Source organism: Venturia canescens, chromosome 3, assembly GCF_019457755.1.
Source record: "Venturia canescens isolate UGA chromosome 3, ASM1945775v1, whole genome shotgun sequence".
Lineage (NCBI taxonomy): Eukaryota > Metazoa > Arthropoda > Insecta > Hymenoptera > Ichneumonidae > Venturia > Venturia canescens.
Genome location: NC_057423.1, coordinates 7,346,126 through 7,373,709, shown reverse-complemented (window position 1 = coordinate 7,373,709; position 27,584 = coordinate 7,346,126). Strand labels below are relative to the sequence as shown.

At 46.8% G+C, this 27,584-nt stretch overlaps 1 protein-coding gene across 1 annotated transcript; it reads left to right on the top strand.

The window, feature by feature from the left end:
• The first annotated feature begins 21 nt into the window (after nt 1-21).
• Nucleotides 22-27,553, top strand: MESR3 (misexpression suppressor of ras 3). The gene is made up of 4 exons (XM_043414161.1): nt 22-400; nt 23,144-23,405; nt 23,805-24,017; nt 24,647-27,553. The coding sequence occupies exons 2-4, from the start codon at nt 23,151-23,153 to the stop codon at nt 24,986-24,988; spliced, it is 810 nt and encodes a 269-aa protein (XP_043270096.1). The 5' UTR covers nt 22-400; nt 23,144-23,150; the 3' UTR covers nt 24,989-27,553.
• Nucleotides 27,554-27,584: the final 31 nt, after the last annotated feature.

Below are 27,584 nucleotides of genomic sequence, written 5' to 3'. Positions count from 1 at the left end.
GGCAGAGTCGGTGACGCGCTCAGCGTTCAGTCGAACTTAGTCAGCGCGAGCGAGTGCACGTACGTGTCGAGGATCCCCGGGTCACACGGCGCCGACTCATCGTCTCGAATTCTCCGAGAGAGCACACCGATCGAGAGTAAACGGAAGAAAATGAAGAAAATAATTGAGTGAGCGAGGAATTGGGAATTGTGAAAAAGCGAGTGCGGAAGTGAGGGATTTCGGGGAGATCACCGAATCGATTCTGCCGATTGGTCCAAACTTGAGGAATTTTCCAGGTGCTAAATGTTGTGTCGATAGTGCTTCGCTGACATTCTCCGTCGATCTTCTCGTCTCACGTGCTTATCGCGCTGTGATTTTTCTGCCTGGGCCCGCGCCTCTTCTCCGAGCATCCGGAAACAAAGTAAGTTCACGACGAAAAAAACACAGCTGAAAAACAGCAGGCGAGTTTATTGGTTCGATTGAAACTTTGGCGTCGTCCAGCAGGGACCGGCGAATCGTCGCGGTTCGCGAGCGATTTCTTCCGCTCGATCGACGATTTTTCTGCGCATTCGATGAATCACGATCCTCGCGATGGCGACCGGGGGCTAGCGTTCTTCGAGGAGAAAAATCTCGCTTGCACTTCCGATAGTCTCGGAGGTCGCAATGACTGCAGGGAAAGTTGACTCACTCGGTCAAGATTGCGCAATAAACTAGCGCGCTTTATTATTAGTTTTTTTATGCGCTCGCTTTCCCGCGCGAGGCGCGCACAGCGCTGGCCGGAAACATGTTACGCGAGTTCCCAAGGGACTCGCCGTCTTCGAACGTACGCGGCGACGTTTTTCACTCTTTTTTTCTCACGAGCTCGTTTTATCGCACTCCGGATACGTGCGAGGGAACGAGACTTGGTGCCAATTTGCAGAACCTTCTGCAACAAGGCACGTTGCGGGGAGACGCGTGGGAGAAAATCTGTAGCGTTTCCTCGGCGGATCGATCGTCGCGGGCCAGCCGCGCGGCCCTCCAATTTCATTGTTTATTTCTCACGCAGCAAAGCCTGCTCGAGCACTTCGGAAATGTAATTTCGCCCAAAAAAATGAACTTTTGGTGGTGACCGCGTGTCGAAATGGCGCTAGAACCACTTCCCAGGCACTCCGAACAAGGATCAATCCTCCGGGCCAATTAACTGGGTCATTCGACTTCGGAGGGCACATTATCGCTACCGGAACACCGCCGCTGCCGTACGCGAAACGGGGCGCGGTGTCTCTGTTTTATTCTAATGCCCGGAAAGAAATTCTGGAGCGGAGCTATTAGAGCTGCTTTCTACGCACGAGCCCCGAACGCGCAAGCGGCGAGGAGGACTCGTCCTGATCTCATTAAGCCAGTGAGCACACATTTCTCGTTTGAGCCTCCTTCTCTGCACTTTTCCCTCTCTTTTCTCGACTCTTTTGTCTCCGGAAGCTTTTCCTTTTACGAGTCATCTCCCACGCTGCTCGCGTGGGACCTCCGACGACTCTACAATCGATTCATAACGAGGATGTAACTACGCACTCACGCGCGACTGCTTTAAAAAGTAAATCATGTTCTTTCTCCTTCGCTTTGTTTGCGGCGCAGCCCAAGCTTGTTTCTTCCGAGCCTCGTTTCACATTGTTTATAATTTACACTCGAATTCTCTGACTCGAAATACCAATGGGAGCAATCGGCCCGTTTTTTTCATTCGAAAAAAAGGAATTCGATGAAATCCCCTTCTTTTTATCATTAGAAACTTCCTGACGCTCTCTGGCGCGGATACTCGCACGTATGACGCGAGATCGTCCCCTTAAAACGCGAAGAAAGTCCGCTGCTTCCGGATATCGCTCACACGAGCTCATCTCGCCCGACACTCAACGGCAAACCGATGCGAACGAGGATTCATCAAATAAACTAGCGCGTGTGAGCCGGGGACACGAAGCAATACGGAAATATCGAGTTATTGTCCTCATTAATTTTCGAATTGATCGCGCGCGTTATTCTCGCGAACTTTCGCGATCGACGGAAATTCCGGGACGATAATTACACAGGGAATACGATCCGCCATTTTTCTATGTTCCAACGCACGATTACAACCCGATAAACGTCAATCATTCCAATTGTTTAATTATACACTTGCCTGCTGAGGCTCTCGTGCTGAGATTTGCACTCGAAATAAATCCGCTTTCCAGCCGACTCGCTCCTCCTTTTTTTTCCACATTCAAAATTCATACCCACTCGACGCCTCCAGTATTTTTTAACTCCTTTTTCAGGTATCTCAACGTTACGCTCGCGGCCTCGTGTACGCACGATAAATTTATGGCCGCATTTGTGCAAACAGTTTTTCTCTCGTCTCTAAGCGCACCGGGCGGTTCTATTATTATTATTTTTTATCGTTGCGCACAAGATATTACGTTTCTTATCTCAACTCCGCTCTCGCAGAGACACTTTCCGTAATACTTCAAGTCGCACTTGAATTTTCAAGTTTTCCATATTGAGCAATCCGGAGTATTCGAACTGAAAATCGTTGAAGATCTCCTACGCGATATTTATGACTTTTCATTCAATCTTAAGGAGACTTTTCCGCCTCTACGCCGGAGCTAATAAAAAAACTCACCATCCCCGCAGCCGCGGTGTGCTTTTAATTTATTCGTGGCGGTGCGTGTTCTGCGCGGTCCCGAGGAGGAAAAATGAGGAAACGGAGGAATTTGAGGAGAGGGATAAAAACGAGGAGGCGACGGGGAGCTCGGGAAGGGTTTCCACTCGTTCGTGCTCTGAACACGAAAGGTGTAACCAACGAGCCGGGAGTATCGAGAGCTAATTATTCATTCATTACGTTTCCTCTAATTTTTCCCCGTTTTTTCTCTCCTCCATGGTGCAGCGATTGCAGTGAGAAAAAACTTGTCTGTTTATCGAGTAGACCAAAGTTTATTCGCTCGCCTCGAGCAGCGGGATTTTTCTCCCTTTTTATGCGCCGAGGGGGAAAATCGTCGGCCCAAAATTCATAAATCGTGGCTCGCGAGTCGAAATTTCCTCGCTTGAAAAGCGCTCGCCGGATCGAGCCCCAGGAATTTTCTCGTTTGCACGAAGAAAGGCGATCGAGCCGAGAAATATGAAAAGGTGGAAACTCATTTGAGAGAAAATGTGTCAGCTTGGTCAAGGGTGACGAGGAGCGGCCCTGCTAATGGCCCCCCTCCTGCCCTTCCGCTTCGCCGCATCCTCGACGCTCCCCGCGTGCGAGGCATTCGCGTTTCTTCTTCGCAGAGAATTCCGCACGATGAATTTTATTCTCGTCGCGCGAGTTCCCACCGTCGAGAGGTGTACCTGCTCGCGTACGTGGACAATCTTCGCGTGGCATCGCGCGCAGCGGGATAATAAAAATATCCTGTAACCCGATGACGCTCGTTTCTTCTCGTCTCAAAACGATCGAGGGCGCTGCGGTGACTCACCTACTCGCGGGCGCCCGTATATCAAACGTATATACTTCTCTGACTCTCGTTTCTAGAATGAACTCGGGACGTACGTGCCGAGCATACGAACCGGTTGGAGGCGCATTTTTCTTGGGCGAGATTCGTGCTCTTTGGAAACGCAGCAGTTTTTTTCAACTACTTGCGCGAAAAGATCGTTGAAACAACATATACGATTTTGGATTTTCGTCACGCGGAATTTCGAAAATCACTTTTCCACTGGTTGAACGAGAAAAACCGGTCTCGACAATGTTTATTTCATTTTCGAAGTTTTGTACCGAGAGCGAATTTATTCGGGTTCATGTATTCACGTACGAGTAGGTAAAATTGTTTCATTTAAGTGGAAAAGCCGCGCGAGGGATAGAGAAATAAGAGATGGACGCACGCACTGTAAATGCAAAGCTGCGAGTCCAGCGTGTAATTTGCAGGCATAACGTGCCTGCGACGTGTTCCTCGGCAGACGATGCAAGGAAGCCCCGTAGAGGTCGGTGCATTGCGCGATAAAATATGGGCGGGGGAGGGAGAAGGGGGAGGGGGGGAGAAAATGTAAGAAAGAAGCGAGGGACCGGACGGGGACGACGATCCTCGAGGGCCGCGAGCACGCAGCTGTGGAGATTCGTACACTTTGAACTTTCCGTGAAGCTGACCGCGGTCTGGAAGGATCTAGCAGGAGCGGAATTTCGCGCGACGACGCTTCTGTTTTATTCGTCGAATCGTCGCGAAACGCGCGTTACGACGAAGGGAAAAAGTTGGTTGTAAAAAATTGCGTCGATAGTCCTTTTGGAATATTTCGAAAAGTTTTATCTCGCGGTGCCCGCCGCATTTATTTATTCTTATTGCAATGTATGCAAAGTATTGGTTGTCCCGCGCGGGAAACGAGCACCGAGAGAATAAGTTAAGAGTTAATGCACGAGGGACGGAGAGAGGGGGAGAAAAGCCGGAGGCTAAAATGTTGGTTCATTGACCGAAAGTCTCTTCTTTCGCTCCCCCCTCGTCCTCCGTTCCCCGCCTGCTCGGATCGTCTCGTTTTTCAGTCGCCTTTTTCCCCTCATTTCTTTTCGCGCACGTATATACGCGTCCCGCGATACGTTTTTTCTCATTTTTTCACGGCTTTTTTTCCCGGCATGCTTCATTTTATCTCTTGGAAGCTCCTCTCTTCCTCGGCCCCGCGGAGCAGAAGACGCGTTTCCAGGCCGAAACGAAGACGAACCGCCGCACGGACGGTGTTTCGTGTAACCCACATCCTTGGACCGCTTCTCTCCGGAGGCTTTTGCAACCGCAGAAAGGGAGGGCGGCCGGCGGGGAAGGAGAGGAAATGGTCCGAAGCTCGAATGGAATTGACCGCGAGCCGCCGTTTCATTTGGAATTAAAAGAGAGACTCTTGCGATCCCTCGCGCACGTCGCCTTTTTTCATCATCCATTTTGCAAAGGACTCGGACACTTTAATGCTCGAATTTATTGTATCGCCGTTCCTTTGGGCTCGTGCGAGCGCACCGCAGAGACCGCGCCATTTTGTTTCCGCCGCACGCCGCGGAGCAAACGCCTTGAAACTTCTGACATCTTTTGTCTTCGCATCTCTCCTACTCGCTGCTTTTTTATGCTCCTTTCCCGCACATTGTTGGCTCCGCTGTCGTGCGCGCCGAGGGAATGGCTCAGGCGCGTTTGGCCTTTTTCTTCGCGAGTCAAAGTTCACGGACGTAAAGTCAGTCGCGCTCTCCCTCCGCGCCCAACCAACTTCCAAGTCCGCGTCGTCAGTGCGCTATTTCGTTTCCGTCGCCCGTACCGAGATCGAAATTTCCATTTCGATTGGCTCCATCCTCTTTGAGCTGTCAACGCGCTTCGTCGTCATCGGCCTTTCGAGGCGAATGGATTTCAAATGATCCTCCTCGTTTCCGCGCCGCAATAATAATGTCGCTCGGGCTGCTCCTTTGATCCTTAAAACCAACGACTTTTTCACGAGGGCGCGGTGCAACGAGCCACTCGGACTTTAAGTCCAGTCTCGAACGCGCACTCGCACCAAAGCACTGCAACGAAGCAGCTTTTGCCACTTTCTACTAACAAAGCCGGAGCTCGAGTACGCCCTTTTGATACTCGCAATTTAAGCGATTATGGAATTCTGTGGCTATATAGAGATGCGTTAATAGGCAGAAACGTTGCTTTCACGGTTGACTGTATAACAACGCAACCCTGACGGCTTGCATTCTTTGAGGATGAATCGACCCTTCTCCATTTCTCAAAGCCCTACGGGCTGCTTCAGTCTGGCCTCTTCCCTCTTTTTTTCTCTCCCTCTCTCTCGCTGCCCCGTCTTCTACTTGGTCTTCTCTTTGCTCCGGTCATTCTTCTCTTTCTTCCGCGTGCCTCGAAATGAGGTGCGTTGAGAAAGGAGCGAGGAGAGGGAAAAACTCGTTTCTTGAATTTGTATGGGAACGAAATTCCTGACGAATTGTCTAGACGGAGTATGGAAATTTATCGAGGCTTTTCGCACGTCCGGCAGCTTCCGGGAGGAATTTCCAGCCGTTCGGGTCGAGGATCGTCCTCCTCGAGGAGGAAATTCTTTCGCTTTTCTTCGCACACTCGAAAATTCGGGCTCGAGAATGTCACGGTTACTTTGTTTTACTCGGAAGCAATAAACGTCCCTGCGGGACTGTTCTGCTCTCGGAGGAACCACTCGCGGCGGAAGAGGGACCGAAGCAATTCTATGCATTTCAAAATATGCCGGTCTCGTTAAACATTCGCGACTGTAAAACAGCCAACCGGGGAGCAGGGGGGCTTTAACACTTCTCCGTTTCAGGGACTCTCCTCTTCTTTCCTCTCTTTTGTGGGGTCCAAAGAGGAGGAGACAAAGGGAGAGAGTCCTTTTTGCTCGCGCGCGACGCAGCTCCCATTATATTCTTAATCTCTTCATTCTTCGTCTCTCCCTCGCATCAGCATTTATTCTTTCTCACTCTCTTTCTCAAGCAATTAACGCTACACAAAGCTCGTTAGACTCGCCGGAGTTTTCCAACTTTACGAATTGTTAATTGCGCCCTGGATGTAACTCCGCTTCCTCTTTACTCCCCGCTCCTTCGCGTCAGCGCGAGCATTATCGCTCTTTCTTTCTCAAATATTTCCACACGCGCAACTAGATCGAGTTACACTTACCTCAATAACTCCTCGCTCGAGTTTTCTCACACGAATCAAGTGGAAATAAACGAATTGCAACTTATTCACCGTGTTGGCTCGAGCAGCTGAATTATCTTGGATGAAAGTTGAAGAAATTTAAAAAAAACTTGCTGGGATTCCTAAATTCGGGATCGAAGAGTTTCATAAAATTTTTTTTATACGAAGAATCCGCGACGAGCCACGCGTTCAATCAGCTTCCGAGAGTTTAAGTCCGCTCAGGCCCATCGTCAGTAAATATCTCAGGGACGATGCGAATCCGCAAGAAAAATAAAATTGACGGTTTTTTTCCGTTCCGACTCTCCCCACCGCGGGAGGTTAAATTTCTGGAAAATCTTGTTCGAGTATTGCGCGCACTGATTTGCATTCGGTACCGAGCGACGAGAGGAAGCGAGCCGCGAGCTCGTAATCCAGCGGAAAAAAACGCATCTGCGTCTTCCCCGTACGCGCGCGATCGTTTTGCCGCGCGAGTAGATCGGTCCGAGAAAAATAGATCGCGAGAGGAGCCTCGGGCGGGGAACGAGGATTTTTCTTATTTTTCTCCTCATTATCATTGACACGCGAACGCGCGAGCATGAAAAAGAGCGCGGGGCTGGAGTGACACGGTCAAATAAGAGACGAGAAACGATCGTGAATTCACGGCTGGTCGATTCGCGTTTACTCTGTAACGTTGCGCACCGCGTGCCTGCGCACTCCGTCATTATTCACGCATCGTCGTTCCTATCGGGCGCGCGATATCGTCGAACGATCTCGGATCTCGCGGGGCTCGTGGAAACTGTGTCAGAAGCCAGCATCCAGGCCGACCGTCGAGCCACCTTTTCAGACCTCTGCCCGAGCGGATCGGACTCGAATTCTTCGAATTCGCTGCATCGACGCCTGTGAAAATCCCTAAATCGACCCGCGAAACACAACGAGGGGAATGCGCCAGTTAAAACAACGCAATTTCCATTCCCCGGAGACTTTTCAAAGGTTTTTCCTCTTCCAGCCAACCTCATCGATGCGAGCACACTTTTAATCGGTGATTGACCAACTCCCACGTAAATTGAAACTCCCGATGAGTGCGGATTGCAATCGCAGGGCTCGTTCGTCTGTACCCGCGAGTTGCGCACAATGACTCATTAGTAACCCTATTAGAGCATCAGTGTCCTCTTAACCTTTGGGGGTCTGTTTCATATCCGGTCGAATTCTCGTCGAGAGAAGATACGAGCGTCATCATCTCGTTCGCTCATGCACGACGAGTAACCCGTGGCTGCTGCGCGTGCAAGCAGCGAGAGATTTTCACGGTTGCGAAAAACTTGACGAATTTTCCGACGAAATCACGCTGTTTTTCGATCTCCCACGACTCGAGTTCGAAGGGTCAACGTGCCAAATAACTGAAATGAAGAACGGTCGATATTTCAAAACTTTTTAAGTTGCAATATCAGATTTGAGGAAAATAAGTTATTCGAGATTCTTATTTCCGATCGACTATTCAGCAGATTTCGTGTTCAACCGAATTTTTTGGATTCTTTGAATTCGTATTTACTCGAAAATCTATATTTCCATAGTTTTCATTTCGAGTGCTGCAATTTTAACAGATCATACGAATGTCAAAAGCTCAAATTCTCGAATTCAAAATGGAGAGTAGTTGTCCTATGGATAGACCAGAATTTAGAACAGCGAAAAATCGAAAGTGAATTTTCGAGCCCATAAAAATTGGATATGCAGAACAGCGATGGCTCGAAAAGGCGAGAGTCAAAATGGCGATGTTTGAAATTTGGAGATCACCGGTCTGAGTGAGCGAGTGAGCGAGACGCGTGTATTTTCAGCTCCGCTGCATTTCTTTATTTTGACCGTTCGACTTTTGGGTCTTTCGATATTTCAACCTCAGTAATATATTTCCTCTTTCGTGTTATTATATTTTCAAAATCGTCAATGTTCGCAGTACTGCAGATTGTAGTAATTTATGAATGGAAAGAGTGATGGTCGAATTTTCGAAAAAACGATATTTCAGTCGTCGTTCTATGGGCGATTGTTGCATTCTATTTTCGATGTAAACGTGCCTCGAACCTTGAAGTGCGTCTACTAAATTTACTTTCGACATTCAAAGCTCTGGTTGAATTGACCTGTCTCCATGTTATCATTCGAGGTTTATAAATTCGAGATTTGAGCTGTTCGAAATTTGAGTCATTCTCATATTTGATCCCCACCCGAGTCTGAAGATCGGAGAAGTTTACGAAATTCTGGCGCGTTCGTACGGAAAATGAATTTTGTCACTTCGAGCCTCGTTCCCAATGTTTGCTGAGCTCGCGTACTCCGATGAGTGTGCGTGCATCCTTGTCCAACGTCCTTAAAGTGGTAAACAGTTTTTTCAAGCTGCCTGTGACCTGTCATGTCTTTTTCAAGTCGGAGCACGAAGCGTGTTCTCCTGATGCAGGAAAAAACCGATTGAAGATTTTTCTCGTGAGAATTTCGCCACCTTTTGTTGTTTTTTAACTTCCTGCGTGACGATCCGCGCGGGCACTTTGTACGTGAGCAGTAAGTCGAAGGCGAGAGGGAGCGAGTCGGGGGGAGGGAAACAGTTGTTTACGTTGTACCGAGTTGATGAAGTCATTTTCGAGACGGTAACGATGACGAAGATTCTGTAAGCGAGATTTCGAGGCTTCGTTAAAACTCCGCGGAGTCTGGAGCTCGGAATATTCTCCGGAGTGTAATAAGCTTTGGGCAAATCGTTCAATCGCCATTAGCCCACTGACCGACTTTTTTTCGTCCACTTTTTCATTCCTCAATCCGTTGTGCTATGCGATTTAGATTATAACCGACGTCATTATTCACACGGCGTGGGATTGCGGGAGTTTGCACAGAATCGGGGGGCTCCGGGGATTGAAAGTGAAAAAAAAACGAGGCGATCCTTGCATTATTTTCGGCGCCGCTCGTAAAAATCACTCGCCGCATGCATCAACGAATGAAATGTTTACGAGGCAAACGCGCGTCGAACGTATTATCGCAAACGCGTCTCGCTCGCTGCGACGTCGTAATTGCATCTGACGACGAGGAAGCATCGATTAGATTCGAGCACTTCCATACCATTATGTCATAGAAGTCTCGAGCGACGAGGAGAAGTCGCAAATGAAAATAATCGCTGCGATACGAGGAAAACGCGAGATCCACTAAAAAGTGGACGCGCAGAGTGTGCTTTGAGGCGCACATTCGTCGCGCGACGACTCTCGCAAAACGACCTCTGCACGGAAGGTGAAATTACGTGACATCATCCTCGCGATGATCGCGCGAGTAAAATCCTTTTTTATTTTTTACGAGACTCCCTGGCCACTGTTTGCTCCAATCCTTCGCGTCCGCGCGTTCAGAGAATATGAACGCGGAACGTTTTTCAAGGTGATTTCTGGCGCGTGGCTCGCTCTCGCAAGCACTATTACGATTTAAATTCGAGTCTCGTCGCCTCGCGTTGCTCTTCAAGAATAATGAATAAAGAGCCGTCGCGATCGATGCGAGCGAAGGAAATTTCGAATGCAGCAAAAATCGAGCTACTTTCGTCCTTTTCTGCGTAATTGTTCGGGCCCATCGCTGACAGTATCGCCGCGAGCCGACTATTTTTCTCGCTCCAACTCGCGCGAAATTCGCTACGAGTTTTCGGATAATTAAATGAGGCTCGGCGGAGAAAAAATCGGCGGCTTCGTTAGCGAGGGAACCTGCGCTGATAAACTTTTAGAGTTTCATTCTCTTTTGCGCCTTTTATCATTCATCTCGGTTTCTACAACGTGTCCGACGACTCGCAGCCCAATGCTCCGATTTTAATGAAATTTCGAGAGACTATTGTTCGGAGATCGTACTTGAAGAACATCTAACAAAAAATGTTCGATTTTCCCGCCCATCGCGAGTGTAAAGGCCTTAAAAGAGAGCAGAATTCTTCATATTTTTAGTACTTTCCTCCCCAATTTTATCCTCCGCTCCGACCCGACTTTTCGGACACTTTGTATCTGGGAAGCCACGAGATATTATGAGAGGTTGGGAGAGCTCGAATGTCCCGTGTGCTCGGCGAAGCGTAATCGGTAATCAACTCTCGCATTCAAGAATCCTCGATGTTACTATACGCGAAGTTGCGGAAGTCTTTGCACGCGGAGAAAGAGTAATCGAGGAGCGCGCGCGCGCGCCTGAGCAACTGTATTCCAACTCGCTTATTTTTCGAATCGTCGACTATTTTTCTCAAATGACAGGTTGCCTTCGAAGCTTCGGTTTTCTGTCTTTTGATGGGCACGTGTGCACCAGGATTCTAGACTCCGAGCAGTAACGGAACCGCGCTTGATACGATTATCTTGTTTGCGTCAATACCGAAAAAATTCGGAGACGCCGCCCCCCCCCGTTCATTCGAGTAGCTGGCGTAAAGACAATGCGGCGTCGCAAGTAAAACTCGTTGCTTAACGCTTCGGCTGGCCCAGGCCTCTCGCTTTCGTTCACTCGCGCCGCGACCATTGTCCTGTAATTTCCAACTGGCTGGCTCGTCAACATTTACGTTTGACCAATCAACGACTCGCCGCGCGCAAGAGCAGCGAACATAGACGAGAGGGACTCGAATATCGAATGAAACAAAAGGGCGCAAAAAAATAATGTGCGTTCGTCTTTTTTGCCTGGCGATCGATCGGACCGCGCGAATGCTGCAAAAGGACCTTTGAACAACGGAACAATTCTTTTGCCCTGCTCTCTCGAGCAGTGCACTCATTTCCAGTTGCTTGCTTTTTTTCTCCGATGATATTGAAGCGGGAGGCGCTCGAGCATTCGGTCGATGGACCGAACGCTTGAGGACGATCATGCGTTACTTGCCAATCAACTACTGAACTTTTTAGCTCTTTTCATGACCGCGAAGAAACGATTAAATTTATATATTCTCGCAATTATTAAAATTATGCGTAACTTATTTTTTGAGCTCGATCAACTCTTAATATAATGTTAGCGCCTAAAATATCTTTCGCAGTAAAATCGTCAAGCAAAATGTGACAACAGCCATTTTCTATTCATCCGCGTGTGCATATCTAGATTTTAAACGAGCTGGCTCAGGGTGTTGTCAAACCTTCCACCGTTTGTGTCCTCATTACTCCTTAACCTCGAATAGGCCTTTTTCTTTTTAAATTCCCAAGTGATTTTCACCGATAACAAGGCTTCCTCGGGACATCGTTGACATGCAAAAACATTCGATTTTCTTATTCTCGTTTTTGGCTCTTTAAAGTTGGGAGGATTTCATCGAGTCCAAACGGTCGCACAGGAAGTGTGCCTGCCACAAGAGTCTGTGTGCAAGCCTTAATAAAATGTGATTTTCGTTAACTGTTATCTCGACAACTGGACGGTAGATCCTACAATAATTCCGGGAACAGATGCACGCTGTATATTTCTAGCATGTTTCCAAACGTCGATTCTTAAAATTGGAATTTTCGATTTCCAGTAGATTCGCGCGAACTTGCTTAATTTCAGGTCAGAAAGTTAATCCCGCCGTTGGCCAAACTCGTTTTTTTCTCTCCCGACGACGAGCAGCCGATGAATGAATCGAGAGAAAATTTCATCTCTCGTGGTCGGATGCAGCATCGCTCCCGCCGTTCCGGTAAAGTATGCGCGAGGTAATGAAATTATAGTCGAAACGCGGGAGACTCTCCGCTCCGCAGGATCGATGGCCGATATCTCATTAGCGAATCCGCGGCACGGTGAGAGGCCGAATAATGAGTGAGGACGACGGGAACGTTGAATCCGGAGAATATTACACTCTCCACAGCGGGGCAAGTTTTTTTAATGAATCCGTCGACGTCACGTAATTTTCTCATGGCGAGATTAAAACCGCGATCGACTCGTGAGCCTTTTTTCATAATCACTTCATTCATTCCTCGTCGTCCAGCTTTGCTCGGGCTCGCTGCACGTTGAAAACGAGCATTGAAAAGTGTTCGATATCTTATAAACAATTAGGCTGATTGAACGTAGAACGTGCGCTCAATATGGAAGTCGTGAAGCCTCCTCGATATTCGTAAGAGCTGTAAATAAAGTTGTAATCGTGAGAAAACGATGGATTTCCAGAGGCACGAACGGAGATTGGAATACTCTTGAAATAAGTGGATTCACGAGGCTCTACGATGTTGTGGAAGAGCGAAGGAAGTCTGAAGGGAATTTCGCAGTCGCGCGAGTGGCAAGCACGAGGGACACACGCGAGCGGCGAATCCGGATTTTCAGGCATCCTCGTAATTAATAATTCGTTCCCAAGCACGAGTCTCTCTCCCTCAGCGGTTCTCTGTCCTCTCCCCTGCAGTTTCCAACCGGTTTTGCTCCTTCGCCGGCCGTCGGGCCTTCAATTTTTAATAGCTCGTCCGCGAGCGCGCGAGAAGGAAACCTCGGAGAGGTTCGTGATTCATAGAAATTCAAGGGAGGGAGAGAGAAATTGTGTTGCAAAGGGACTGCGCGGTGGAATTCGAGACTATCTGCACGCTCGATCGAAGCCTCGGAGTCGAGAGGGCTCGATCCGTGGCTTGTTTTAAGGGAGTTACGCCTTTCTAACAGGGGGATCGGGACTCTCACGTGTATCCATTATTCCTTGAGCACTCGCTCGCTTCTCCGTCTTCCTGTCGTTCGAATGTGTCGTCGTTGTCTCCTTCTTGGTCGGTGCTTCGCCGTGTATAATATGCCCAGCGAGATATCGTCGGCGGCGCTTGCAAACGAACGTCCGTTAGCGTGACACTTGCCTCGTTATAACGTGACTTGGCGTAAACGTCCATCTTTTTTGAACAGCGTCCCCCCCGCCTTAACGACAGTGCGGGAGCGCCGTCCAATCGCTGTCACTCGTACTCCGCTTCTCATGGCACATCGTGTCCCGTTTGTATTACTTTTTTCGAGGGCTACGCGGGTGGAGGAAACTCGGGATATTTGCGGGGTAGAAAGACCGTGAAATTCTGAAGAGAAAACTCTTTTGCGGTTTTTCTCAGCGACCCCGCGGTGATGAGTTTTGAGGCGCGCAGCGTCAGCCAATCGGAGACGGAGGCCCGGAGTGGGGCAGCCACTCCCACTCGTTCACATCCGCGCTGCGGATTGGCTGACGCGAAGATTGACCGATTCCTTGCGAATGGGGCGTCGGAGGCGAAAACTCCTGAGGACTTTTCGCCTCGGAATCACCCCGGCTCGTCTTTCTGCTTAAGCACCAGATCTCGGCAATGACTGCGATCGAGAGAGAGACGACGAAAGGCTGCTATTACTCTCGTTCCAATTAAACAATAACGACATTCTACTTTATGGATTATTTTTCTTAGCCTGCGTGTGCTCTCGTGCCCGAAGTGGCTTCCTCGTCTCCGACGATAACGTCAATAAGCAGCGAGGAAAGCCTGAGAGAGAGAGAGAGAGATTCGCGCGAACTGTGACATATCACGACCGCGAGCACGTGCCAGCGCGTCCGCGCGGTTTCGAATCTTCCTCAATTTATGCTTGCCCCGTTCGCTCACCAGGGAATGCCATTGGCTCGGGTTTCAGTGTACCGGAATTATTAACCGCCGAGAGAAACATTTCAGCGTTTATATTTATCCAGATAACTGACACAAATAAAATGCGAAATCAAAAAACCTAAAGGACTTATTCGTCACGGAAAACCTGGTCTCTCCCCGTTCCTTCTTCGCATGACACTCAAGTTTGCAACGTTGGAGCCCAACGAAATGATTTAAAAAACTCCGATAATTCTAGTAGTTCTCCAATTTCGTTTCCTGCCGAATTTGCTATTCGTAGTTTTTCACCCTGCACCGATACATCGTGAAATAAATAAATTGGTGAATTACAAATGTTTATTTCCTTCATTTCGTTGAACTCCAACGCTGCAAACTTCAGCGTCGTCTTCTTCGCATCAAATTCAATCTTTCGATCCACTCTCATCGTCGCAGCACTCAGCGCCCGCGATGACGTTACCGCGCAGTGTGAGAACGATGCCGATCGCGATGAAGCTCTGACTCATGTGACGTTTGAGCCCCGGTCATTCATGATAATCCCTCATCGTCATCATCAATGCGATGCCGCGTGAGACTGCGTTCAATCTATTAAGAGAGCTGCGCGAGAGCCCCCCATCCGAGACCTCGCGCCGCTTGTACCTGTTCGAATTGCTCATTCGCTGTTGCCGTGCTAAAACTCGAGACTTGAACTCAATCGAGAGACTCCGGCGCGGTCGAACAAGATTTTAAGGTACTGTTAAAAAGCGGCTTCCCGACTCAGTATCATCTTAATGGCCGACCGCGCCATCAGGCCACTTTTTAATAACAAATATTGAAAGAATTATTGAGGAAAGAGCTGGCCGGTTGTTCAAGCTGTCCGAGTTTAAATTACCTTCCGTTCGCCTCTCAATGAACCCGGCGAACGAGTGCGCAATTGTCGATGAAAAAGTAAGCCATTGCTTTGCTATGGACGCCGACAGTTACGTGCGTTAGTGCTGGCGAACGTACGTTCGAGCGCAGCGATTAAAGAGCCTCGTGCACATTATTATCCACCGGTACACACAGTCTTCATTAATTCTTTCATCACTTTTCCTCGACGTGCAACTTCTCCTGTGGCTCTGTGGAAGTCGCCCAGTAACACGATGTACTGCGATACCGAGCAACGGAACTGAATCCTCCTGGGCACGTGCACTTCTGTGATCACTTTCCCTGGCTGCACTTATTGCTCGATCATTAACGAGAAATCGGACGTCAATTTTTTTCCGAACTCCACTCTATTATCAGTGATAGATATTCCATTTAATTGCTACTGCGATACTTTATCTTTGCAGATTATAGGGACTCCGAGCCTCGCTCCGAGCTCAGCTCACTTCGAAGAGTCTCTAGTCCGGTGGAAATTATTTGCTTTTCCATATTTTTTGCTCTCACGTTTCCGATCATTTCTGTTGAGGTTGTCCAGTTACGAAACCCTTTTCTTAGGGAAATTTTGATAAAAATTTCGCTGAGGAATCTGAAGAATTGATCAGAAAAAAAGGAGTTCCAACGCGTACAGTTTTTCGGGTATTGAAAAAGTTAATGTTGTATGATTTCTCCATCTGAACACGTGCTAATCGTCAAAATAAAAATTCGCATCGAAATAACTCGAGAACGGTTGTTACGATTTTTATTTTAAAAACACACAGTGTTGGAGTATCTTGTGAAGAAAAAATTGAAAAAAACTCGTCTAGTTTTTGAGAAAAAATTATTGTAATTAAAATGCATGAGACTTTGAGTGGGAGAATTTCAAGGTTCGCGAGCTTCTGAGCGTTCATTGGGGTGCTCGTTTATGTGCATGCGGCATGAAGATGCATGCAGGGACGTGGGCAAAAGAAAAAATAAAAAAATTCCAAAATCACAAGGAATTATGAAATTTTAGTTAAATATCGTAACCATATATTTTTTTTTACTGATCATTAACGATAATTTCAATGATTTTTGGAGGATATTTCACGAGGAATAATGTTCACACTGGAAGGGGGCTCCAGCCTATTTTTGATACTGCACTTGGCTATCGAACTACCTTAAACGTTAAATTACTAGACAATTTTTTGTTTTTCATATCGTTTCACTAAATTTTGGTCTTCAAAATGTGAGTTCAGTTTTCGTCTTCATTTATTCGTGCGGCTGCTCCCCCTCGCTTGCGAGAAATCACGTTGAAAAGGCCTCCTGGTGGCGAAATTTCGAAGCTCTCTGTTTGGTCAGTATTCTCGCGTTCTTTCGAGCGGTTTTGAAAAACGGTGGGAACGAAATTCGTTTCGATTGCCGAGGAATGAGTCGGGATACTGGAGAAAATTAGTGGCGAAGAAACATTTCTGGACTGCATTGAATTCAGAGCCTCAAAATAAGAGTTGAATGAAAAATTGAGTCACTTCTCTTAATTCCAGGCCGAGGGCTCGAACGTTGTTTCATTTTTTTCTGTCATTCATTACGAGAAATGGCGTCATCGTTCTCTTGACGAGCAGTCGTTTTGTCTCCGATGTTGATGACGCCATTTTTCATTGCGCTCATGTTCACGTATGCTTTGTACGTATATGTACATAGAAAATTGTACAATTACGTCGCTCTCGTGCACCCTCGTGCTCGACGCCGTTTCTTTTCTTTTCCTCAGCGGTATTTTTGTCTCTGTGCGTATTACGATTAATTGCATCGTCACTAATGTCCGTTGCGTGCGTCGAGGCTGCAACCGCTGGTTTTTATCCTCAAACTATTAATTCTCATTGTCTCTGCCTACGTGTGAAGATATTCCGGTGTAAATATACTGATTATTATAAAAACGATATTTCAATTAGGTCACTCGAACGGGGACGAACAACAAATGGGAACGAAAATATGGTTTTTTTAAATTATTCAGTTGGCACAGATTTTGCGTGCAAATTTTCATTCTCGTCCGGTTCAACGGTTGCGGGTAAACTTAGGTTTTGTCTTGAGCATTTTTTTTCGTTTTTTAAAATGTATTTATTTATTTTTTTTAACAATTTGTGTGGCACTCCCGACAGCGGAATGCAGAATGTTCGGTGCGTCTCTGCGGCAATGTCCGGAGTGTGATACCTCCGTGAAGGAAAGTCCGGCTGGAGGATGTGTCCGTCTCCCTCGCTCCGCGAAAGACCCAGTAACCGTTTTTTCTCCTTTTTTATTAGTGAGTCGTTCTCGCGCGCGCACTCCCGTGTCAGGGGTTTGGGTCTAGTCAACGGTGTTGGGTCTCGAGGAATAAAACGTAGCTGTTTGGGCATCGCTCGACGAACGGTTCTGCTGCTCGCTCGGATGGGAAGCCATTTGGGAGCCTCGGGCCAGGAAAGTCTAATTACGAGCGAGCAGCTCGGCTGCTCGTGGATCAACGAAAGACGAATGAAAGAAAAAATATAAGGCCGGAACAAAAAATAAGATTATGTTAACAGAGAGCAATTAACCTGCTGCTGAAATTGCGGGAACGAGATCACTCCCGAGCTTCACAGGGTGTCCGAAAAATTATGCTTAAAAATAAAGCGAAGAAAACTATACTAATTTTCTGACAAATCACAAACGACGAAGAAAATTTCATCTCGTTTAATTTGTCTGCGTTTTTTTTCCTATATTTCGTATTCCGAAGTTTTTCCAAGCCATTTACCTTCGGAAAAAGGGACAATAAAGCCTTTGCGAAATTCCTTCCACATGCAAGGAACACTGCTTCGCTACATGCGCAATCTCCGTCGCTGACCGTTCGTACACATTTTTTCAGACACCCGTCGATACTCTCTGCCTCTCTTCGGAGAGGAAAAAAGCAGTAAAAAAAGTTCCACTCTCATGAATAATGCATTCGATTTTATGAATCCTCGCGGCCCAAGCAGAAAGATGAGCGTTTTCACGGTGGTCGTCTTTTCCGAGAAGGGAATACAAGCCCCGTAAAATATACAAATAAATTGGAGAGAGAAGAATAAAGGCACAGTTTCGTTGTTGATTAAGGTGGTTTTCCCACGGCCTCGTTCGAGGCTCTTACGCATTGTCTCTCGTGTGCCACGAAATTTTCAGCTTTTCTTTTCAGCGCGGATCCGCTCGCGGACGTTCATCTCTCCTTTCATATTTTCCACTGTTTATTCGCTGTCGAAACTTTTCCTCGATACTTTGGAATGATTTCGGGAAGTGCGCACGTCGCGGGTTCGGTGAGCGCCCGCGGTACGGAGCGCGACGGCTAATTAATGCTCGCGTTATTAATTAGGCTGGCTCGAGAGCCTCGGGGCTTGTCCTCGGGAGGTCAACAGCTCCATTGACATGAAAATGGAAAGAACGGAAGTGAGGAGAGTCCTCGGAGCACGAGGGGACTCGAGCACACCATTTTTTCTCAACGTATTGACTGAATTCGTGTTTTTTTTTCTCGCGACGCGAAAAGGATCGTTGGGTGACGTAGGAAAGTACATTTTTCGAGATAAAAGTCCCCAGAGAACTCGAGCACTCGGCGCCTCCGTTTCCTCATAGCTTATCTGCGACGAAGACTGTGGGACGTGGAACAAGCCGATAAAATTCATTTCCCAAGGTATCGACGAGCCCCAATCAACGGCACGCCGTTGCCAAATGTTTTCCGAGCTAATCGCCCGCGGTAAATCACTCCGGTGAGAGTGAAACGTTCGTGAGAAGGGCATTCGAGTGCAGTCAGTGAGAAGACGCCGCGGCTTTGTTGCGCCGAACAAATCGACTGTTGGACGCTTCCTTTGATTGCGGACCTTCGGATTTTGGCTCTCGTCCATCCTCGAGCCGGCGTACGTGCGCGTACATCCTTAACGCCGTGAGAATATGGCTGGACTCCAAAGGTACGTGAGCCACGTGCAATTATCGTCTTTCGATTGCGCTCATTGTGCGACCGCATCGAGCGGTCCGACGAGATAAGACAGAAAAAGAGCGAACACGTACGCGCGAAGGAGGAACGGAAGAGGTGATGGCGAATCCCAGTGGCCCTGTGGACCGAGAAACGTTGACGCAAAATCACTGGAAGCAGTTACTTTGCAGTGGAAATCGCGAAAAATTATTACTCCATTTTTTTACTTCGATTCCACAACGCCCCTAGACAAAAAAGTTGCTCTGAGTCACGAGGAAAGAGACGGGAAGGCCCGGACACGAGACCACGAACCCTTATCGCTCGTTCCTCACGAGAAACAATGGCTCTGACGATCCACCATATCTCCTGACCACACACGCTCTCTCACCCAACTCCAATGTGGACAATGCCCTTCCGGTGTTCATTTCGAGCTCCTGCAGCACCACCAGGCTCCACCGCAGCTCGTGCAACTTCGCTGAACACGTGAGATCGTCGACAGAGCGTACTCGGCTCACGTTACCATTCGTATCGCTACGTGCTTACGCGGTATTGTACGAATTTGCACGTTCTCTTCGCTCTGTATCATAAACCGAACGTGTAATATGCCGCTTTTGCAACGACAACTAAATGTTTTTGTGTTATTGTAAAATATATCACGCCGCGGAGCTGGTGAACGGAGGTTATTGAATTTTTCCCAAGCGAGGAGCTTCCTCGTTTTATTTGGAAAATTCGGGCCGAAGCAGCCTGCTGGGGGGTATTTGTGATATTCGCTTTTTCACAACCTCTCAATGCCAGTGTTATTATCGAAACTTTTTCCTCGTTTTGTAATTGTTCTCTCAGCTGCAGCGTCTTGACGCCGAGTATTGAAAAGACATTTTTTTATGAAATCTTCAATCGACGTTGATATCGATCGCTCATTCGCGCATCGCACCATTATATTTCGTCTCGCATTCTCCTTCTCCAAGATAAACTCACGTGTTTAAAAATTTGCAGAATGTCTCGCTTTACACGAATTCGATGCGACTTATCTTGGACGAAACAGGGACGGGCTCACTCGAAGATTAAATCTACACGGAGAGACTTTTATTATACGAATGTTTCGGACGAATGCATAGAAAAGTTTGCTATGTTCTGGCAAAATTTAGATCTGTCATATTCTTACATCGAACGAACTCGTGTCTTTGGTGAAATGTTAAAAAGTTTTCTTTCGACAAAGATTCACTTGACAAAGTCCGCTTACGAACGAAGCGAATGCTTGAAATTTTACTACGCGCCACTAGTCAATTTTCATGTTTATATTCGCAACACCTCATATAATTGGTGGGCGCATGAATTTCGCCATGTTATTGAGCAATTCGGTGAAAAGGAAAAAACGAAACTATGCAATTTTTCGTATAGCGCAGAGAGACGATTGCTCCGTCATCTCCTAAATTTTGCATCAAATCATTTCATTACTTACGATGTTTTTAATAAAAATTCACTCGGTGCGTGTTCATTTTTGATTTTTTGCATTATTTGACACGCTCTGTAGCGATTATTATTATAATATCGATATGGTCCCACGTTACTATAAAAACATAGTAATTTTTGCTAAAAAAGTCTCTCCGTGAACAGGACCCCGTAAAGAGCGAGCGAGATTTTCGAGTCTTCCTCAAAAAAGAATTCATAAGCTTACAAGCCGGGGCGACGCGGTTTTGAGGGAACAGCAGTGAAGCTACGGAGGGAATTTTTTCTTCATTTTTCCCTGCCTCGTTTGAGCTCTCCGGTACGAAAACACGACGAATTCGACGTCGATCATCCGCGTGGAAAGACGAAGCATCCCACGCACTTCGATTCCTGATGGATTGCTCAAAAATGTTGGTGCCCCGAGCACATTATTCCCCACGGAATAACAGGCAGGCCGAAAAATATTGACGCTTCGCATGCTGCATTGTTAGAGCTGGTTACCGATCGATTCGCTGCGGAACACGGCGCGTGCATATACGGAGTGTCCCGAAGTTTGAATTCCACCAGTTCCAGGCTGCTGGGCCTCCGAATTTCGGGGAGAAAAGTTCTTCGACTATTTTCTTCTCGCGTCGTGGTCCGTCCCGAGGAGCAGCCGGGCGGGACCGCTCGGCAGGCGCTCGGGTGCGGAAATTCGTCCCGTCCGTCCCGGGGGATTGAGTGCCGCAGAAACGAACGAACTCTCGTCGCCGTCCCAGCGAACAACAGTTCAGAACTTTTCTCATCAGAATTTTTAGAGCTCACCACTCGCCGCGTTATTCGGGAAGGGAACTTTTGGGACAACTTGTACGACGGCGTGCTCCGCGTGCGATATCCTCCGGCGCAATATCGCAGCCTGCGATTGAAGCACACAGTGGGCGTATGGATATCATTTATATATCACGAGCTCGGGGGATGTTATACGGGCTCATTGTGAAAGCGAAACTTTCCATCTCTAGCGCTCGCTGTGCTCGCACGCGCATTTTTTCGTCTCTCTTTTTCTTCTCCCATCGTCCGGCTTGTTGTGCTGGTGAAATATTCCGATAGCCGAGAATAAGAGATAGGTCACGAGCGTGCTTGTACAACGGAGGCGCGTTTGAAAACTCCGATGCTTAAAGTGGGCCAAAAGAGTCGAGTGAAAGGCGCTCGGTAAGCACCTGCATGTTTCAAGTGTATTGTTTGCTTTGGAGACATTAGCGCCGTTTTCGTAGATCCAACGTTTCTGCTCGAACGTTGGACGAAAATCGGCGCGAGTCGCGTGCGAAATCGGCGACTCGATCGGGGACCGCGACAACGTAGAAACCGAGGGGCTTTCTTTCTCGTCGTTTTACCAACTCTTGCGTTATTGTTACGCGCCATTTTGTAGCTGCGAGATTATAATGTAAGCGGAGAATCCGGATTATCCGAGGCTCCGCAATAATCTTACTTTCGTAATCTATGCGCTACGATTCACGTTGCATCACAATAACGATGAGAATAATAAGAAATATAATAAGAGTTGAAGTACAACGGGACGGGGACCGGGGCAACGAGAATTGGAATCTCGTGACTAGAATTCTCGTACGGAACATTATTTATGAGAGAATAAACCGAAAAAATATGCGTCCTTCGAGGTTAACGACTCTGACTCTCGGCGCTATTATTTATCATACGTTTGCGCGGAGTTGCGACGAAATTTACGATTCACCGAAATCCATCGTGCGTCGTGTCAACATGACGCGTGCAGCCACAGCGTGCGCGAGGATACTGAATCGTATCTCGCGGTACTGAACCGCCGGGGGAAAGGGCGGAAGAATTTAGGATCGTCGCCAGGCTCGCGAGGGCTCTTGATAAGAGCTGGGTCACTGCTATTTATAGGGCGAACTCGTCTTTCGTCGATTGACTTTGTGTACGCGCTCGCGAGCACGGCTCGTACATGTTTATAAATCCCCGGAGATCGATATCCGGAGCAACGAAATTTCGTTGGCCGCTCGCTCACCGGGTGTCCCCAAATTTTACTCGACGCACCGGGAACGTCCTCGCGGGATGGAATTTTTAAGGCGAGTTGCGTCCATCGGATAACGTGGTCTCCGGTTCGAAAAAGCGCGCGGTTGCAACCCTGCCATCGTGGAAGTAACACACGGCTGAGCCTTGCAACAGTCACAATTTTTCGAGAAAAAAATCATCAACTGCGAGCTTTATAAGTATCGAATGGATCTTACGAAGCTGTAAACATGTTCTTCAGACATTTTTCTATCACTTATGAAAGTTTGTACAAAAGCTGTTCGTCAATGCCTGCAAATTTAATATACAAAGACGGGAAGACCACCGAAACCAGCAAGAGCAAGAATTTTGACAGAACATTTTTTTATTATTCATTACTGCGCGTTCCACATATTTGAATCGAAATCTCTTTGTTAACTCGATCGCCGACGAACCTCCTTAAAGAAAAATTGAGCAGGCACCAGCTGTTTTGGCAAATCTCATTCGCCGGAGATTCGGGACACCGAATCGACTCTTTCAATGACGAATGAGCTGCTCGGGCCTCGTTCAGCCGTGTCCGTGTGGCTCGACGCTCTAGCTCGTCTCATTTAGAGTCGCGGCCTCCCCTGCTATTAAGTAATTGCACGTTGCGATCTCGAACGAGGTGTTTCACATCAATTATTATATTTTCCATCAAATTATTAGGTCAAGTTGATCATAACGTGAGAACATGACGTTAATTAGTTTAGAAGATGAAATATGGTGGGCGCGCGCTTGGCCGCAACAGCACCCGACGAAAATAACTAATTCGAATGTTTGTTGCTCTGTTTTAGATCGAGAATGAACGGTCCGGTTTACGCATCGTCGTGTCCCGCACTCCAGTCCGATCTCTCGCTGCACAGCTCCTCCTATTACAGCGATTACAGCGGTACGGCGAGACGACGTTTGTCATCGACCGGGGAGGCGGACACTTCGGCGACGTCCAGTTACGAGGGAAGTGACAGCTCGGAAAACAGCGACGAGACTCGTTTGGATCCGGTCAGCCAGGTCGAACGAGGACAGCTCGAAACTTTTTTCCGAGGCTTAAAGTCTCAGGTATGACATGGCGCAAAATGAGGGAGCTTCGTCATTCTTTTTTTCTCTATTTCATCAGTTCGCACGGTCACGCTCGCGTATTCAATCGAAAACTTTTTCAAGTGATTGCTGGCTTTCGATTTTTTGCTTCTTTACACTCGCAACTCGGATTTTTGAGATTATCTTTCGCTTCAATAAACCAGAAAATTTCGATCGAAACTTCGACGAGTAACGCGGCCGTTTTCCCACCAAACGTGACGTACTTTTGACCGAGAGTCACGGTGGAAATTTTCATTTAATTTCGGTCTCGAATTGCTTTGACTTTGGCGAAGAAAAAGTTAATAATTCTTGAAAAAACGGGGCTACGAGCCCGCCCCCCGGAATTTCAGCTTTGACTTCACTCTCATTTATTCCGTGCAGGTATTCGTTTGCGAATCTCTGGCGAACTTGTACCTCGGCAGTGCATCCCAAACGGAGAGGTGGGACTTGCGATTCACGGGGATTCCCGTCGTCGTTTTGGACCTTGGCGAAACGAGATCGCGATCGAAGAGGCGGATCCAGATACTTCTCGCCGAACGTGGCACGTGCTTCACCCTCTGGCGCGAAACTATCGACAATTTGTCCTCCTACAAGGTCATCATTTTCTCAAATTCCACCATTTTCATTTCCACTATTATTCGCCTCGATAATATTCGCTCCTCATTTTTGCCAAGCTTCTTTGTAGTCGCGACGTTGATGAACGACGCGCCGCGATTTATATTGTGTAACGAGAGACCATCGATCGGCCTGACGCTCCTTACCTCCGCGCTTTTTCACCCGATAAGATAAGTCGTCGTACGAGCAAACATTAACCTCGTACATTTATCATCGATGAGACATCCGAAGTTGACAAAGTGTTGCGTTCCTTCCCGAGCGCGAAAGCCGACTTAAAAGCCGATAAATGTGGCGCACCTTCTCGCCCTCGCTTCGCTCAATAAAGGACTAAATTTGTCCTCGTGCAGTCACAAAGCAACGAAAATTAATGCTCACTTTACGACAACTCGCGATCTCGGATCTTCGAAAAATCCAAAAAATCAGCCTCCCTTGAGATTTTTCAAGTTTTTTACAAAGATTTGAGGCCGATTTTTTGGAAATGATCACGAGCGTGGTAAAGAAGCGCGAGAAATAATGGAGAGCACGTATATTTTGATGGTTGTTTTGATATTTGAACTGTAAAGTGGCATGAGACGAGGATTAAGAACTCGAATGTTGAATGTCGACAGGTATCGGGTCCAGCGTTTCACACGATGTGTTTATCGTCGGATCACACCCGTTTGGCGGGTCTGAGTTTCGACAACTCGAAAGCGGCGACCGAGTTGTGGCAGCACATCGAGCGTTTGGTGTCGTGTCCGGAGAACATAAGTTTGTCGGTACCAGGAAAGAAGAAGAAGAAGAAGGTGCCCCAGAAGAAGATCGTTTTGCCGGCAAAGAGTAACATCAGCCAGCCCTGTCAGTTTCAGCACGTGACGAGCGTCGACGCGGCTGACAGATCGCGGTACTTTTCGCTCCAGACGCTCGTCCCGGCGTTGAGCGAGCTCGAGAATTCCCTGGACGCAACCTTCTAAGAGACGGAAGAGGAAAAACGAAATGCTGAGGAATACAAAGACGAGGAATAACGGAGGGGGACGAGGCACGATGAAAGACTCCTTCCCTTTCGGAACTTCCTGTTGTCCCCGTCAGTCGTCGCGACTCCATTTACCCGCACGAATCTCGAGCGATCTCGAATCTTCGATCTCCATCTGCCCTTTTTTCCTCCATTTTTTCCCTCTCACTCCGGCGATTGCAATTGTTTTTATAACCTTTTTTATTTCCACTTGCGATTACGATGCTCCGAGAACCTTCGAATTTTCCCGAGGACTTCGGGACGGCCATTCGATTGCCGATCGTAGCTTAGGAGCAGGGAAACTTTGTGTGCACACTCGGGAGCGTGGCTCGCTATATTTTATTCATTTCGAGACGTCCCGAGCGGTTCTCAACCGCATGGAAACCTCCGGGCGTCGATTTTATTGAGAATAATCAAAACGTACGACTCTAATGTACGCGGAAACAGAAAATGTTTTTTGTCTTTTTCTTATCGTACTTTTGACCCATTCCACTGACGAGAACGAGAAGAAATTCCAGGAATTGCCCGGTCTCGTATTGCGACAGGCTATTCTACGAGGTCTAATTGGAGACCACGTGCATCCCCGATGCTCCGGAGCGTCAGTGTACTCACAGGCTGTCCCAAAGACCATCCAAATATGCGTGGCAACTGGAGGGAGTGAAACTCGCTTTTTTTCACGGAAAATCCAACGTTTGTTGAATTTTTCGTCGCACATTTTTTTCTGGACATTTTCCCGTGTTACGAAGTGGTCCGATGATATTTGAAAACCAAGAATTCTCGTCGATCCACTCGGACGTGCAGAATCGTCGCGTGTCGTTAAATTTGTTCCTGCTCCTGAGAAAACACGATAATACTTGATGAAATTGCTGTGCAGTAGCTTCGAGAATTCCGAATAAATTTGAGGCTTTTCAACGCTTTTTCCAAAGATCCGATTTTCAAGTACGCCAATAGATTCGGAGGTCAAATTTTATTTTTTCGTTTGCACGCTCGATCGGTGCGCCTCCAAATTGGATGCAACTTTTGAGACACCCTGTAAGAGACGCGTCTGAGTATCTGCTACAGATCCGTGTCGTCGAATCGTGCACGAAAACTCGTCGAGACAAATTACATTTCTCGACGAACGGGTCTCTCCCTCTCGGGCTCGATGAGCAAATTTATTTCAATTGAGAGAAAGTCTTGGCCTGATTTTGCAGGAAAGTACAAGTTTCCGCTTCCTACTGGCTATTTCTTGCGGGAATTTAGTAATATTTGAAAAAGACAAGCACTTTTCGATAGGCTAATTACATTGTTGCCTGGAACGAGCTGAAGCATCATTCTTGTAATCATCGTTCCAATTCTTAGTCAATAAGAATGTGTAATTTTTAATAAGTTTTTAAGATTAATAATAAATACAATCACAATTCTTATTTCGTAAAGACCTTCCAAGAGTTTCGACGATGTTTTAGGGAAGCATTCCTACCCTCGGCCAATGATTTATCTCGATTTTTCGTAAATTCATTGCCACAAGTATATTCCGTCAAACTGTCAAATTAAATGCAAAAAAAACGGTTCAATCGAGTCGAATTTTCGTCCAGTTTGTTCCCAATAAATTTCTGGCCTTTTGTTTGAAATTTCCAACTTTTAAAACTCAAATATAAATGCGAAAGGAAAAGCTTCTCGCGATCTTACTTCCTTGGAGAGGAACTTTATAACTATAAACAAACGAATACATATGCGTAGTTGAAAGAGAGCGAAAACTTGTCAAATATATAACGTAATTGTCCAATATTTTATCTCTAAACAAAAATGTTTGATTCCAAGATGGCCCAGACCCGTTAGAAAAATGATCAGTGTAACAGAGGCAAGCGATAAACGAGAATAAAAATGCATTGAAATATAATTATATCACGAAAGAATTGAAAAAAAGACGAAAAATATTTGAAAAATTCCATGTAGATCAAGTTCTACGATATTATTAAAAATACTAATAACAAAACTGGTAAAATCATTGTGAAGATTGAAAATAATTGATTTTCACAACTGTTTGACTCATTTCTGAATTATTTAATCAATACAATTATGAATTAACGATTATTCATTATAAATGTAACGAGTATGTTTAGTTGTGTCATTATTATCCCTTTATTAGAGCCCACGTACTCTAATCATCTCGCCTGTAGCGATAGACAGTGATGATACAGAGAATTTGTGTCGTCACGAAACCCACCTATGTTTCGTTCTTTCTGTATTTTAGTGAGGAGAGTGCGGTCGGTGCAATTGCGAAAAACTTGAATTTCGACAGCGTTTTGGCGCTCAAATAAATATTGTATGTAAATGATGAAGAAATTATGGTACTTTATCGACAATTTTATCAAACAATTTTGTTTTATCTACGACTGTGATATAAATATATTTTTATCGTTGCGTTGAGTAAGACGTGGCCCACAGTATGAATAATCGATTTTAGCGCGTAATATTATTACCAACATTATTACTGTTATGGATGTAATAATCGTGCTAATAAATAATAAATCCCCGATATTTCAGACTCGTCGTGAAACCACGATTATTTTTCTCCT

Excerpts from the sequence above, each read along its gene's own strand:
- MESR3 (XM_043414161.1), top strand. The coding sequence starts at position 23,151 with ATGAACGGTCCGGTTTACGCATCGTCGTGTCCCGCACTCCAGTCCGAT. Across the intron at positions 23,406-23,804 it reads TCCGAGGCTTAAAGTCTCAG|GTATTCGTTTGCGAATCTCT; the intron begins GTATGACATGGC and ends TATTCCGTGCAG. Across the intron at positions 24,018-24,646 it reads ACAATTTGTCCTCCTACAAG|GTATCGGGTCCAGCGTTTCA; the intron begins GTCATCATTTTC and ends GAATGTCGACAG.